Source organism: Marmota marmota, unplaced genomic scaffold (genome assembly GCF_001458135.2).
Source record: "Marmota marmota marmota unplaced genomic scaffold, marMar, whole genome shotgun sequence".
In the NCBI taxonomy this organism is placed as follows: domain Eukaryota; kingdom Metazoa; phylum Chordata; class Mammalia; order Rodentia; family Sciuridae; genus Marmota; species Marmota marmota.
The window spans coordinates 4,314,705-4,329,044 of NW_025999880.1; the positions used below are offsets into that span (position 1 = coordinate 4,314,705).

Consider the following 14,340-nt stretch of genomic DNA (forward strand, 5'->3'; position numbering starts at 1 on the left):
CTCTCGTGTCTGAGAATTGAAGCTAGGACCTAGTATATGCTTGGAAAGCACTGTAGTACTTAATTACATACCCAGCCCTTATTATTTTTTAGACAGGGTCTCTAAGTTTCCCAGGCTGCCCTTGAACTTGTGATCCTCCTTCCTCAGCCTCCAAAATAGTATGCCACCATATCTGGCTTGGTGGAGATATACAAAACAGCATTCTGCCTCTGGACCCCCAGAACTTAACATCCTTCTTTTGTACAGAATACATTATGCTCCAAAGGCATAATTCATTCCAACATTGACTCAGAAGTCCAGGATCTCATCTAAAACTCAAGGCAAACTCCTTCCAGCTGTGAGTCTGTGAAATCAGAAGAAATTATCTACTTCCAACATGGCATCAGTGGGACAGACATAGGGTAAACAGTCCTGTTCCAAAATAGAAGAAGGCTTCAAGAACGGCCTATCAATTGAAAGCAAGTACAAAATCCAGAAGGGCAAATAGTAAGTTTCAAGCTTCAGAAGAATCCTTCTCTATATATGTTACCTCCTGTACACACTGTGGCAAAGGACAGGCATCCAAGGCCTTAGGAAACCCTGCCTTTGCCTTCGCTGGGCCTGGTTCAAGTGGCTATACTCAGGTTGCATGCTGGTGCCTATGGCTCTACTATTCTGGGATCTCAAAAGGCACACTCCTGCTCCCATATATCCAATAAGCATAATAGTGGAGAATCTCTGTGGTAGTTCCACACCTGGAGATTTCTCTCTAGACTCTGGGGAAGTTAGGTAGAGGTTGCCACACCCTCATAACTCTTGGGATCTGTGAGCCTGCAGACTTGAAAACCATGGGAATGTGGATACCACCGAATCTTACTGTTAGCTCTCTCTGGAGCACAGCCAGAGTTATATGTAGGCCTGCTTAAGCTGTTACTGGGACAGCTGAATACTGTATCAAGATGTAGAGAACAGAGTCCTGAGATGGCCCTTGGCAGCAAGCCCTTGAAGAGTGCCCATTTTCTGAAACTATTCAGTTCTCTTAGGACTGGGGGCTTTTATCCCATTGTCTTGTTGATTGGCAGTTGGCTACATTTTATGGAGTTTGTCTGTCTAGCAAGTGCAAGTGGAAAGCTATTCCCTCAGTAATCCCTTCTGAACACCGTTTGTCACACTTTAGGAGGGTAGGCTGTGAATTTTCCAAATGTTTAGACTTTGCTTCCATCTTATAGATTCCAGCTGTAGGTCATGCTTTTGCTTCTGAATCTTACTGTATGCTGTTAAAAAAGTACCTACAAAGCTCTTGGAATATTTTGCTTTAAAATTTTCTTTTTCTAAATACCTTAGGTTCTCACTCTTGACAGTAAAGTCCTAGGACATGGACATAGTTCACCCAAAATCTTTGCTACTTTAGACCAAGAATAGCTTTTTGCCAGTTTCCATTAAAACAGTTCTCCATTTAAGACTACATCAGCATGGCTTTTATTGTTCACATTTCTAACAGCATTCTGATCATGATCATGTTGCCAATCTCTAAGAAGTTTCAAACTTTCCCTAATCTCATTGTTTGAGTCCATACCAAGGGTGTGTAAAGTACTCTATTTACAGCATTCTAGGCATTTTCTAGCCTACTTCTGCAAACTCTTCTAACTTTTGCCCATTGCCCATTTCCAAATCTATTCCCATGTTTCAGGTATTGTTATGGCAACAACCCCATTATCAGTACCAATCTTCTACCAGTTTTGTTGCTATAACAAATTACCTGAGGCTAGGTGATTAATAAAGAAATGAGGTTTATTTAAGTCACATGTTTGGAGGTCCAAGAACATGGTAACATCATCTGCCAGCTTCTTATTAGAGCCTCATGGCAGATGGCATCACATCAGGAGTGTATGTGAGAGTGGTAAGTGAGTGCATGTGAGAAAGTCTAAAACTTGAGGAATAACCTTCCCTTTATAACAACCCACTCTCACAGTAACTAATCCAGTCTTAAGAGATCTAGCCCAATCTCTCAAAGATATTAATCTATTCATGAGCGTGGAGCCCCTATGGCCTAAGAAGAAGTCCTAACACTTCTCAGCAGTTACTTTGGGAATCGAATGTTAAACATGACTTTGGGTAGAGTCACTCGAACGATAACACCTATGTTGCCCTATTTTGAGTATATTTCTGGGGGGAGGACATATATTCTTTTGCATACTTGAATAAGACCTCTTTTTTTTTTTTAACCATTTCGACTCCCAACCTAAAGCACTGCACTCTCCCTGTTCTACACTTTATTTTGGGGTGATCTTGTCCAAACCTGTATTTAGTCATTTATACTGATTACTCTCCAAGTTGTACATGTAGCCTTTATCTTTCCCATAACATTCAGACCCATGTAGCAATTCAGTGTGACTCAGCACCTCTCAGACAAATCATTACCTTTCTACCAACTGTCTGAGCAGTAGTCATCATTTTACTGATTGATAGTACATCTTTCACTTCTTCCTCACCTTCAAACTACCTTTAATATATTACCAACGTCTGTTGATTCTAGCTCCTTGAGAGTGCATACATTCATCTACTCCCATTCCTGTCTATTACTAGTTCAGGCCTCTTTCCAAATAGCCTTTCTCATGTGGGCTTTTGTATCACTTATTGCTCTTCTCCATCGTGTGTCCCACATCAAGAGTTTAAATGAAGGGTTTTCCTTTCTTTTCATTATTACCTGACCATGTTATTTCTCTACTGTAAAAGCCTTTATTGGAGGGCTGGGGTTGTGGCTCAGCAGTAGAGCTCTCACTACCCAGTGACGAGAAGGTCATAAGTTCAAGGCCAGCCTTGGCAATTTTGCATTACCCAGTCTCAAAAAAAAAAAAAAAAAAAAAATTGGCTGTGGATGTGGATCAGTGGTGGAGTACCCCTGGACTCAATCTCCGGTAGAAGAAAACAATGTTTAAAAAAAAATAAGTTAGTGAACAAAAACTGAATTGGGATGAGATAGCAGAATCTGGAATTGCTTTATTTATTTTTTTTACATGCTAGCTATGAAGGTCCATTTCAAACCTGGAATGGTATTTCAGAACTATAGTCATCTAAAGAGTCATGTCATCTAAAGAATTGGGATGTTAGAACATCTGTTAGAAAGGAGATGAGTCTTATAGAGAAAACTAGGTGTCTTAGTCTATTTTCTGTTACGATAACAGAATGCCTGAGACTGGCTAATTTATATAAAAAGGATTTATTTTGGCTCATGGTTGTAGAGGCTGGGAAGAGAATGGCACCAGTATCAGTTCATTTTCTGGTAAGACTCTAACACTGCTTCAACTCAAGGTATGCAGCAAAAGGGCAAGCAGATACTTTCAAATGCAATGTTATGGTTTGGGTCTCACAGTGTTACGATTTGGGTCTTAAATGTCCTCTAAAGGCTTATATGCTAATGGCTTGGTTACCAGTCTGTAATGTTATTGGGAGATGTAGTGTTATTGGGAGGTGGTATACATCTTCTAGGAAGTGTGGGGCCTAGTAGAAAGAAGTTAGATCTCCACACTTTATTTTGGATATGCTATTGAAGGGGATATGAGGGCCCTCACCCCTTTTTATTTCCCTCTTTCTGCTTGTTGGCAGCCATCATCTGAGCAGCTTTTTTCTGCTGTAAGCTGTCCACCATGATAGTCTGCCTTGCCATGGGCCCAAGGCCTCCTATACAGAAACTCTGAGCCAAAATAAACCTTTTCTTCTTTAAATTGATTTTCTCATGTATTTTATCACAGTGACAGATAGCTAACTTCTAATACCTAATCCAGTCCCACGAGAGTGACAATTTATTCCTGAGAGCATTAATATATTTATGAGGGCTCTGCCCCTTGATCCAAACATCTCACTAGGCCCCACCTCTCAACACTGCTATATTGAAGAATGAAACCTCAGCATGAGTTTTGGTGAGGATATATCATATTTACTAGATATTAAAATAAAATGGTATTAATAATTTCATTTATAGTCAGTATCAAATAAGGAGATACCTTGAAATAAGAAACACTTATTGAGTCAGTTGCTTCCCATAAGAATTGCTTTTAGTTTATTAGTTATTTTTATGTAGTGGAAAGAGAACTTCTGTTTTTAAAAAAAGTGCTGAAAAGCTTGTAGGTATTATACTAATCCACAATATTAGCTCATTAAACCAGCTTTGCAAGAAAACTCTAGTTTTTATTTGCTGGCCATATATGATTTATAAAACATAATGATACTTGAGGAATAGAACACACTTCTAAAACTGATAATTCGTAAGGTTATTAGTCAAAACCTGTATTTTAAGGTAAAGATTAAGTTACTTGTTCCACATATGTTTAATGGGTTCCCTGTAGGCATCAGGCACTGCATTGTTCATTGGAATTATAAGAATGACTGAGCATTATCTTTCCTAAATGAGAAACCAACACTGAAAATATTGATAAGGATGGCACCAAATATGGGTGGATTAGCTAATTGGCAATAGACTTTGGTAAGGGAGCTATATTCGTTCCCCATTTTTTTCTTTTTAATTTTGAGACAGGGACCTTACTAAGTTGCCAAGGGTAACTGAAATTTGGTATCCTCCTGCCTTAGTCTCCTGAGTCAGTGGAATTACAGGCCACTGCATTCAGTGATTCATTTACTTCTTTGCGGTGTTCAATGTCTTTTCTGTATTAGTTTCAAGATCACTTATCTGTTTATAATTGTGGTGGCCTTATTTTTAATAATGAAAATCCAGAAGAAACTTAATTTTTTTCCAATGAATAGAAAAATAAATTGGATATATTCATATACTGGGATGTTACACATCAATAGTGAAGATAAATAAACTGCTATATTATAGCAATATAGATGAATATGATAAGCATGTTGAGTAATAGGCAGGATATAAGAGTTCGTTCCCTGTTAATATGTTTGTACAAATTCAAACAGGCAAACCTTTTTATGTGGGCTGGGATGTGGCTCAGCGGTAGAGCGCTTGCCTCTCACATGCAAGACCCTGGGTTCGATCCTCAACATCACATAAAAATAAATAAGTGAAATAAAGGTATTGTGTCCAATACTAAAAAATAAATATTTAAGAAAAAAAAAAACCCTTATTATGTGTTTAGGTTAGGATGAAGGTACCTGGCATTGAGGTATATGCCTGTAATCCGAGTGACTTGGGAGGCTGAGGTAGGAGGATCACAAGTTCAAGGCCAGCCAGGGTGATCAAAAATAAAAAAAATGAAAAAGACTGGGAATGTAGCTCAGTAGTACAGTGCTCCTGGGTTCCATCCCCAATGCTTGGTGGAGTGGGGGGGGGATACTTTTGGGGAATAGGAGTAGTAAGCAATTTTAGGAGACGTGGGGGCAGGGATGCCAGTAATCTGTTTCTTCATTTGGGTGCGATCACTTTGTATATACTTGTTAGACTCCACAGTTATGTATGAGATACATATACATATATATGTTATGTACAGAATGGTAACAATATTAGGTCTCAGGGAAACTTAAATAGATGCTAAAGGCATTGATGACTGTGGGAATATAGTAAAAAAAGGATAGGAACATGTGGACAGGGAGTAGCTAAAGTGTATAAACCAACAAGGAAAGCATTTTTTTTTTTTTTTTCCCAGTGAGAGAGTAATTGGCTAGAAAAACAGAAGCAGGATTGGGTTGATGGTTGCTCTTGGATTCTGGGTACTAATGAAGTCACTCCTCATCCACTGTGAAGTGTACATCTATCTAGCCGTCTGGTTTCCTTGTGCTTCTCGTGAACATGAAATCCTAAGAGATTTCTAGACATATATTCGAGCGTCATTAACTACTCTTTTTCTTTTACAAATACTTAAATTTGTGCAAATATATATATTTTCACATCACTCTCTCTTTTTGTTTTGTTTTGCAGGTAATAGCCACAGTTATGTGGGTGCCAGTAGCAGAATGTCAAGAAGAGCACATTTATGCTCTGCCGCTACTAGTAGTTTATTAGACATTGATCCTTTAATTTTAATACACTTGTTGGACCTTAAGGACCGGAGCAGTATGGATAATTTGTGGGGCTTACAGCCTCGCCCACCTGCTTCACTTTTGCAGCCCACAGGTAATATAATTCAAATAATAATTTCTCTTTTTTCTGTTGCTCTCTAAAAGAGAATCGTTGAATTTTTTTCCAATTATTTCATCTAAGTGTTGGAAAATAGTGAATTTCTGTCACAGATTGATTTTTCATTTTATAAGAATGACATTTATAGCAACCAAATCATTATTTTATTATTATTGCCCAAAGATATTATCTGCAAAAACAAATTATAAATGCTGGAGTCAGGTGTGTTGGCAAATTCCTGTAATTCTAGCTACTGAAGAGGCTGAGGCAGGAGGATTGCAAGTTTTAAGAGCAGCCTGGGCAACTTAGACCCTTTCTCAAAATAAAAATAAAAAGGGCTGGGCATGTAACTCAGTGGTAGAGCACCCCTGGGTTCTACCCCCCAGTACCACAAAGAAAGACAAAAAAGAGCCTTTAAGAAGGTTTTAAATGATTTGTCATTTATATTGTGCCTGGTAGTTTGGTCCATATGAAATTTTTTAGGCCTAACTTCCAAGTGGATGTGTATCCAGATTGAACACAGGAAAAAAAAAAAAAAAAGCTTTTTATTCATGCTGTGGTGTTCCTCAGTACTGAATAAGAAGGAAGAGAAGAGAAGAAAGTCAGGGACATATCATTTTATATGTATACGGTTGGAGATGGTATTGGGGATCAAACCAAGGCCTGGCACTTGCTAGGTAAGCTCTCTACCACTGAGCTACATCCCCAGCCCGGAGGTACCTAATCCTAATGAACATCTGTTTTTACTGAGTGTGAGAAAGATGAGCCAAGTAGAAACTTTTGGACAGAAATAAAGTCAAGAGAACAGAGTAATAGAAGCCAAATAAAAATAACCCATCTCTGAGGGAAGGCTAATAAAAGCTAGTGTTACAAAAAGATCCAACTTTATCTTTGTTAAAAGGCTTGCTTGGACTTCGAGGTTTATTTTGATTCTTTGTGTATTTTGTTTTTTAAAAATTTTTAAATTTCTTTTGGATATGAGAGTAGAGTGTATTTTGACATACATTATACATACATGGAGTATAACTTATTTTAATTAGGATCTCATTGCTGTGGTTGTACATAATGTGGAGTTTTATGTGTCGTGTATTCATATATGAACATAGAACAGTTATGTCTAATTCATTCTACGGTGTTTCTTTTCTTTCTTTTTTTTTTCCTTTTTGTAAATTGATTTTTTTAAAAATGACAGAATGCATTACAATTCTTATTACACATATACACAATTTTTCATATCTGTGGTTGTATATAAAGTATGTTGACACTAAATGGTGTCTTCATACATGTACTTTGGATAATGATGTCTATCACATTCCACCATCCTTGCTAACCCCCTGCCCCCTCCCTTCCCCTCCCACCCCTCTGCCCTATCTAGAGTTCGTCTATTCCTCCTGTGCTCTCCCTCCCTACCCCACTATGAATCAGCCTCCTTATATTAGAGAAAACATTCGACATTTGTGTTTTTGGGATTGGCTAACTTCACTTAGCATTATCTTCTCCAATGCCATCCATTTATTTGCAAATGCCATGATTTTATTCTTTTTTATTGCTGAGTAAAATTCCATTGTGTATATATGTCACATTTTTTTTTTATCCATTCATCCACTGAAGGGCATCTAGGTTGGCTCCACAGTTTAGCTATTGTGAATTGTGCTGCTGTAAGCATTGATGTGGCTGTGTCCCTGTAGTACGCTGATTTTAAGTCGTTTGAGTATATCTATTGTGTTTCTTAATCCCATCTCCCATCCCTTCCCTTCATTCTCCTGTCTAATCCAGTGAACTTCTATTCTCCCTCCTCCATTTATATACTCTTTATTTCAACACATAAAGTTAATGAACATCAATTATGTATCAGACTAACTGAAAGCCCCTGTTTTTGTGTGTGTGTGTGTGGGGGGGAGGGGGGAGTTGTTTTGTTTGGGGTCCTTGGGATTGAACCCAGAGGTATTTTACAAATGGGCCACATCCCAGTCCTTTTTATTTTTTAAATTTTGAGACAGAGTCTCACTAAGTTGCTGACCACTGTGCTTTAAAAGGAGCATTTTTAAAAGGTATCAAATAATCTGATTGAATCAGATTTTAAGATATATGTGCTAAGTAGAATTAGAAAGTCAAGCTGGGTTCATTCTGTGGAAGGCCTTTCATGCTAGTCTGAGGAGTTTATTCATAGTGGGTAGTAGAGAGCTGTTGTTTCATTTTAGGAAAGGGTTGATTGAAAGTATATTTTAGAAAGCTGACAATGCTGAGAAACCTATGAGAAATGAAAGTTTAATGAGGGTCTTTTTAGGGGTTTATTTAAATCATTCCTAGAATGAGAGGGCATATTCATACATTTTTATTTATTTACTCAGTCATATACTTTAAAATATGTGGACTTGGGATAAAGTTTTAAGACTCTTTACAATAAAAATTTCCCTTTGGGAGGTATATGGTATAGCTTGGTGGTAGAGTGAAATGGGTGCTTAGCATGCAAAGGTTATAGGTGTGATTCTCCCCCACCCCCAGAAAAAAGATTCTTTCTTCCTCTAGGGAATACTAAATGAGGCCATTTTAAATTAAGATTTTACTTATAATATGGCAGTGATACTATTTAAAATTTGTGGAATTCAGGGTTTATAGGGCTTGGTAACTAATTGGAATGTGATCAAGAGGACTGAAGGACCTTAGGTGCCGAGGAGAAGGGTGGCATCATTGACAGATATGAAGTGTGGAGGAAAAGCTATGGAGAATTGTCCTTTGTGAAAGCCATAAGCAACTGATGTGAAAGAAGTATCAATGAGATTCACTTTTAATTAACTTTATAGCTTTGCACATTCAAAAAGTCTTATTGGCAGAGTGAGAACTTTGGGTTGTTAGTTATTAGTCCCAAAGCAATGTACACTTTCCTGTCTTTGCACTTAGGTAGTACCGAAATTGATTTCACTTTTTCCAGTTGGATTGTGAGTTTTGGAGGGTAAAGATTAGGGGTTTATCTTATTCATTGTTGTATCCCCTGCCCTTTATAATGCCTAGCATTTAAGACAGGCTCAGTAAATGTTTATGACTTATTATCTTATCATGGGAGTTTGTCTGAGTCTTTTTGTATTTTACCTTTTAGGATTTTTACTTCTATCCCTAACTCCATCCTTAATCATTTCATAGTAAAAATAAACAGAACCACATGGATTAAGATTTTCCTATTTGACCATATAGATGTGGAGTGGGAGGGGGAGCCACAAATATTTTGTTCAGAAAACATTTTTAACCTAAAATATGAAGGGATTTAATATCCACCTTTAAATTGTGTATATTTTATTGATTTGTTTTCTCTATTTTAGGTATATCTTAGTGGTAGATTTTAAGAAATGGGTGCTTAGCATGCAAAGCTATAAGATTGCTGTTCTACTCTATAGATTATAGATTGCTGTTCTACTCTATAAGCTATAGAGTATACAAATTTAGGTAAGAATTAACTTGTGAGGAGGTGTGTAGTTGGTACAGGTGTCTGAAGAAGGAGATATTTTAGATTATATCTGATGAGTAAAGGGACTAGGCAATGAAAAGAATGGAAGTGGGTGTGAACATGGGTCATATATCAGAGTTGCAAGTATAAGTTTAGCATTCCTAATCCTGTAATCTAAAATGCTCTAAAATCCAAAACTTTTTGAGTACTGACATGATGTTGGATTTCATATTTTGAATATCAGTTTTGTGGGTTAGGAATGCCCATGTGGTGAAATCTGCGGAAATATTCCAGAATCTGAAACATTTCTGGTTTGGGGCATTCTTTTCTTTTGTACTAGACATTGACCCAACGGCACTTTGGGTTCAAGCTACATTCCAGTCCTTTTATTTTTTGAGACAAGAGTCTTTGCTAAGTTTGCTTAGGACCTCACTAAGTTGCTGAGGGTGGTCTCAAGCTTGAGGTCCTCCTGCCTCAATCTCCTGAGTAGCTATGATTACATATGCGCCACAATGCCTGGCTTGGTCCTGAGCATTTTGGATAAGGGATTCTCAACCTGTAACTCCAAAAGCTAGAGTTACGTTGTCAAGTAGAGGTAGAAGATAAAGCCATTGACAAATAAGGTAGAATTAGGGGAATGTCTGGTGTGCCATGTCAGTACCTCTCTAACTACTATAGAATGCCATGTTAAGAATTCTAAGCAAAAAGTAATAATCTGATTTGGGCTTTAAAAAACTTCTCTAGCATTTTGATGAATAATGGACTAGATGGGAACAATGTTGCAGAGTATTTTTTCACAAACTTTGAATCTTCTGAGCCTCCCAACAACTGTGATGCTGTATATTGCCTTCATTATACGAATAAGCAAATGGACTCAAAAGAAGTTGATAATTTATAGAAGGTTATAGTAACTAAATGATAGATCTGAAACCAAATCCTGGCATTTTAAAATCTCTAGTCATGTTCTGTTATGAATGTTTTCAATTGTAAGTAACAAAATACTACTAAATGTCAGCTTAAATAATTAAGGCACTTAATTATCATGCATGCTAATTCTGGAGGTGGGTGATTTCAGGTTCATCAGGTATATTGAAGCAGGGCATTGGATGATTTTCTTGCCTCTTCTGTCATGGTAATAAAACAACTGCCGCAGTTCCAAGTATCGTGTATCACGAGAATATGTCACTAGCAGTAAGTAAAAGACAAGGTAGAGAAGAAACCTTTTTCCTCCCAGCAACCTGGAGAACAAAGTTTTTACTATCAAGATTTTTTGGCAAGGCAGAGATGGGGGGTTTGGGGGTGGTGGCTATTGGGCCAACCACAATGTTGACCTTTTAGGGTTTTTTGTTGTTGTTGTAGATGGACATAATACCTTTTATTTTATTTGTTTTTATTTTTATGTGGTACCAGATATCGAACCCACTTCTTCACACATGCTAGGCAAACGCTCTACCACAAGGCCCCCTTTTACAGTTTTTCCCTCGCGGTGTCTAGCCCACCTCTCCTCCCGACCAGGGGAGGGGGGGGGGAAGCAAGCCCAGACCAGGACGAGCCAAGAAAGGTAAAGGTCAACTGGCCGCCCACCCCAACCCTCCCTCCCAGGAGGACAATCAAACGTGCCAGGGAGAACAGTCAAAGCAGGATCTCCTTTAATAAGGAAGTACACACAGCTTATATACTGCACAGGAGCCAATCAGAATAAAGGTCAGAGGGGTGGAGCACACCCACCCCATAGTCTGTAAGGGAAGGCTGGAGCTGTCCAGAGGGCGGAAGAATCACCGCCTACTGGCTGATTGCCAGGAGCCCTCCCAGCCACAAGTGCAGCCTCAAGACCAGGAAGCAGGCAGCCACTCCCTACAACTGCCCACAGCACTGCTTCCTGGCTGATTGCTAGGAGACAGGCCCCCAAGCTGGAAAGCAGGCAGCCAGGCAACTGAGCTGCAACCACGGCCCCCTTTTAGTGTTTTTCTTCTTGTAGCATTATCTAAGCTGGTTTTTCACTTCTGCTAATAAGGAATTTGTTTTTTGTCTAGTAGGTTACGTGTAGGTCCCCAGGTTTTGTTTTACTGGGGATTGAACCTAGGGGCACTTTGTCATTGAGTCACATCCCCAGCCTTTTTTATTTTTTTGAGACAAAGTCTCACTGAGTTGCTTAGGGCCGAAATTGCTAGGATTGGCCTTGAATTTGGAATCCTCTTGTCTCAACCTCACAAATTACTGGGACTATAAGTATATACCACTGTGCCTGGCTTGCTGTTTTTTAATTTGACTTGGGTTTTTTGTTTTTGTGTTATGCTGGGGTTTGAACCCAGAGTACATACACTAAGCTACATTTCCAGCCCTTTTTAACATTTATTTTGAGATAAGGTTTTCCTAAATCCTCCTGGCTGGTTTTTAACTTGATTTTCCTGTCTCAGAAATTTCCAAGTAGCTAGAATTGCAGGTAGGCACTACTACAGTGGACTTTTTTTTTTTTTTTTTTTTTTAAATAGCAAGTCTTGCTGTGTTTCCCAGACTGACGTCAAAAATTCTGAGCTGTGGTCCTCCTGCCTCAGCCTCCCCAGTAGCTGTAACTGTAGGCATGTGCTACTGTGCCAGGCTAGTGTTCTTTGACTTCAGAACTTAATTTTGAAGTCCACCTCTGCCTTGCCAAAAGATTTTAGGTTGCAGGAATAATGTTTCTTCTCTACCTTGTCTTTTACTTCCTGCTAGTGACATAGTCCCATGATACATGATAACTGGAATTGTGGCAGTTGTCTTATTATGAGAGAAGAGGCAAGAATATCACAAGAAAACCAAAAGGCTTAATCCCAGTAGCTTGGGAGTTTGAGGCAAGAGGATTAAAAGTTCAAAGCCAGCCTCAGCAATTTAGTGAGGGCCTAAGCAACTTAGAGAGACCGTGTCTCAAAATAAAATCAAAGAGCTGGGGATGTGGCTTAGTGATTAGGCACTTCAGGGTTCAATCCCTGGTACCATATATTTTTTTTTAACCTCTTTCCCTTCCTGCAGTATAACAGAAGTATATATCTCCTTTGTTTGTATTTTTTAATATTTGGGTAGAGGGAGAAGAAACTAAAAACAACTTTAGTTATTTTCTCTTGGAAGAAAGAAAACACTATCCTAATTTAGTGATTGTAAATTTTTTTTTATTATGTTCTGTGGTACTTAGCAGGTATATTTAATAGTGAAGCAGACTTTTAAAATTCAGTTAGAACACACACACACACACACATATTAACATACGTATGGCAGATTTGACAAAAGTGGCTTCTAGGTTTTTCTTTTTCATTTTTTCAATTATTAACATGCTAAAAACACTGCAGAGAATTTGAGAAAAGTGGAGAAGTATAAAGGAGAAAGCAGTATGGCAGCATTTATACTTGAGAGTTGTGTGATTATAATGAGCCTCGGCTGCAACTTTGTAGGTGTGAATAAAGTTAGGATGTGTGTGTCTATCCTTAATAATACAATTTAATGTCTTTCTTTTTTGATACTAACTAAAGCACTTTAGCTTATTTTATTACACATCAAAATTGCATATATTTGTGGTATGAAATGATGTCATGAATGTTAAAATTTATATTAACATGATTTGTCCCTTTGTCTCTGAAGCGTCATATTCTCGAAAAGATAAAGACCAAAGGAAGCAGCAGGCAATGTGGCGAGTGCCCTCTGATTTAAAGATGTTAAAAAGACTCAAAACTCAAATGGCTGAAGTTCGATATATGAAAACTGATGTAAAGAATACACTTTCAGAAATAAAAACTAGCAGTGCTGCTTCTGGAGATATGCAGACGAACCTTTTTTCTGCTGACCAGGCAGCTCTGGCTGCTTGTGGCATTGAAAACTCTGGAAGATTACAGGATTTAGGAATGGAGCTCCTGGCAAAGTCATCAGTTGCTAGCTGTTACATACGAAATCGTAAGTAAAATGTTCCTTTCTTTATATTATTTGAGAAACTGGAAGACTGATTATTTTCAGGATAATAATATGTAAACTTCTCTCTTCAAATTAATTAAGACAACAAATACATGCAGACTTTTTCCCCCATCCAAAATTGAATTCTCCATATTTTTTATTATATAATAGAGCTAATAGTTCTTGATTTCTTATTCTGTTTACTGATAAGGGACAAAATGTTAATTTCATGGATCTTGCATTCTATGATGGGAATAAGACATTAAGCTTTTTTTTTTTTTTTAAGTTAGGATAATTTGATTTGGTAAGATAATTTGATTGCTGTGAAGGAAACAACAGAGGATTGGGATGGGTATCATAAATGAGGAATGTGTTACTTTGATTAAGGTAGCCAGAGGAAATATTTGAGGGGGAAACATTTGAATTGAGACCTGAAGGTTTTGAGAGGGTGACAACCACTTAAACATCTGGGGGAAGGAGTTTTCTGGATAAACAGATCAGAAAATGCAAAATTATTGGCACAGGATTCACTTTGCATGTTGAAAGAGTTGAAGACCAATCTGGCTGAATAGGGTGCATAAAACAGGGGAGATTAGTAAGAAATTGAGTCAGAAAGTAGGTGAGATTTAAATAAGGTAGGGTCTTGTAAGACCTCAGTAAGGATTTTGAGTTTTATGTTGATTGGGGATTGAACACAGGGGTCCTTAACCACTTAGCCACATCCTCAGCGCTTTTTATTTGTTGAGATAGGATCTTGCTAAGTTGCTTAGAGTCTCACTAAATTGCTGAGGCTGTCCTTGAATTTGAGATCTTCTTGCTTTAGCTTCTTGGGTTGCTGGATTACAGGTGTGCAAAAAGTACAAAAAGGCAAAAAAAAAAAAAAAAAAAAAAATTGAAAATATACCCAGTCTCACCTTGT

The 14,340-nt window shown here is 38.0% G+C and overlaps 1 protein-coding gene across 7 annotated transcripts in view; it reads left to right on the forward strand.

Moving 5' to 3' along the window:
• Trim37 (tripartite motif containing 37) overlaps nt 1-14,340 on the forward strand; it is a 141,095-nt gene that overhangs the window by 75,704 nt on the left and 51,051 nt on the right. For 6 of the 7 annotated variants that reach the window (XR_007343444.1, XM_015495400.2, XM_048792069.1 and 3 more), the window contains 2 exons: nt 5,864-6,058; nt 13,116-13,424. Coding sequence is in view for 6 of the 7 variants with exons in the window: in XM_015495400.2 (XP_015350886.1) it covers nt 5,864-6,058; nt 13,116-13,424 (504 nt within the window). In the remaining variant the exon portion in view is untranslated. The remainder of the gene's footprint in view (nt 1-5,863; nt 6,059-13,115; nt 13,425-14,340) is intronic. The other variant, XM_048792093.1, reaches the window with a different exon arrangement.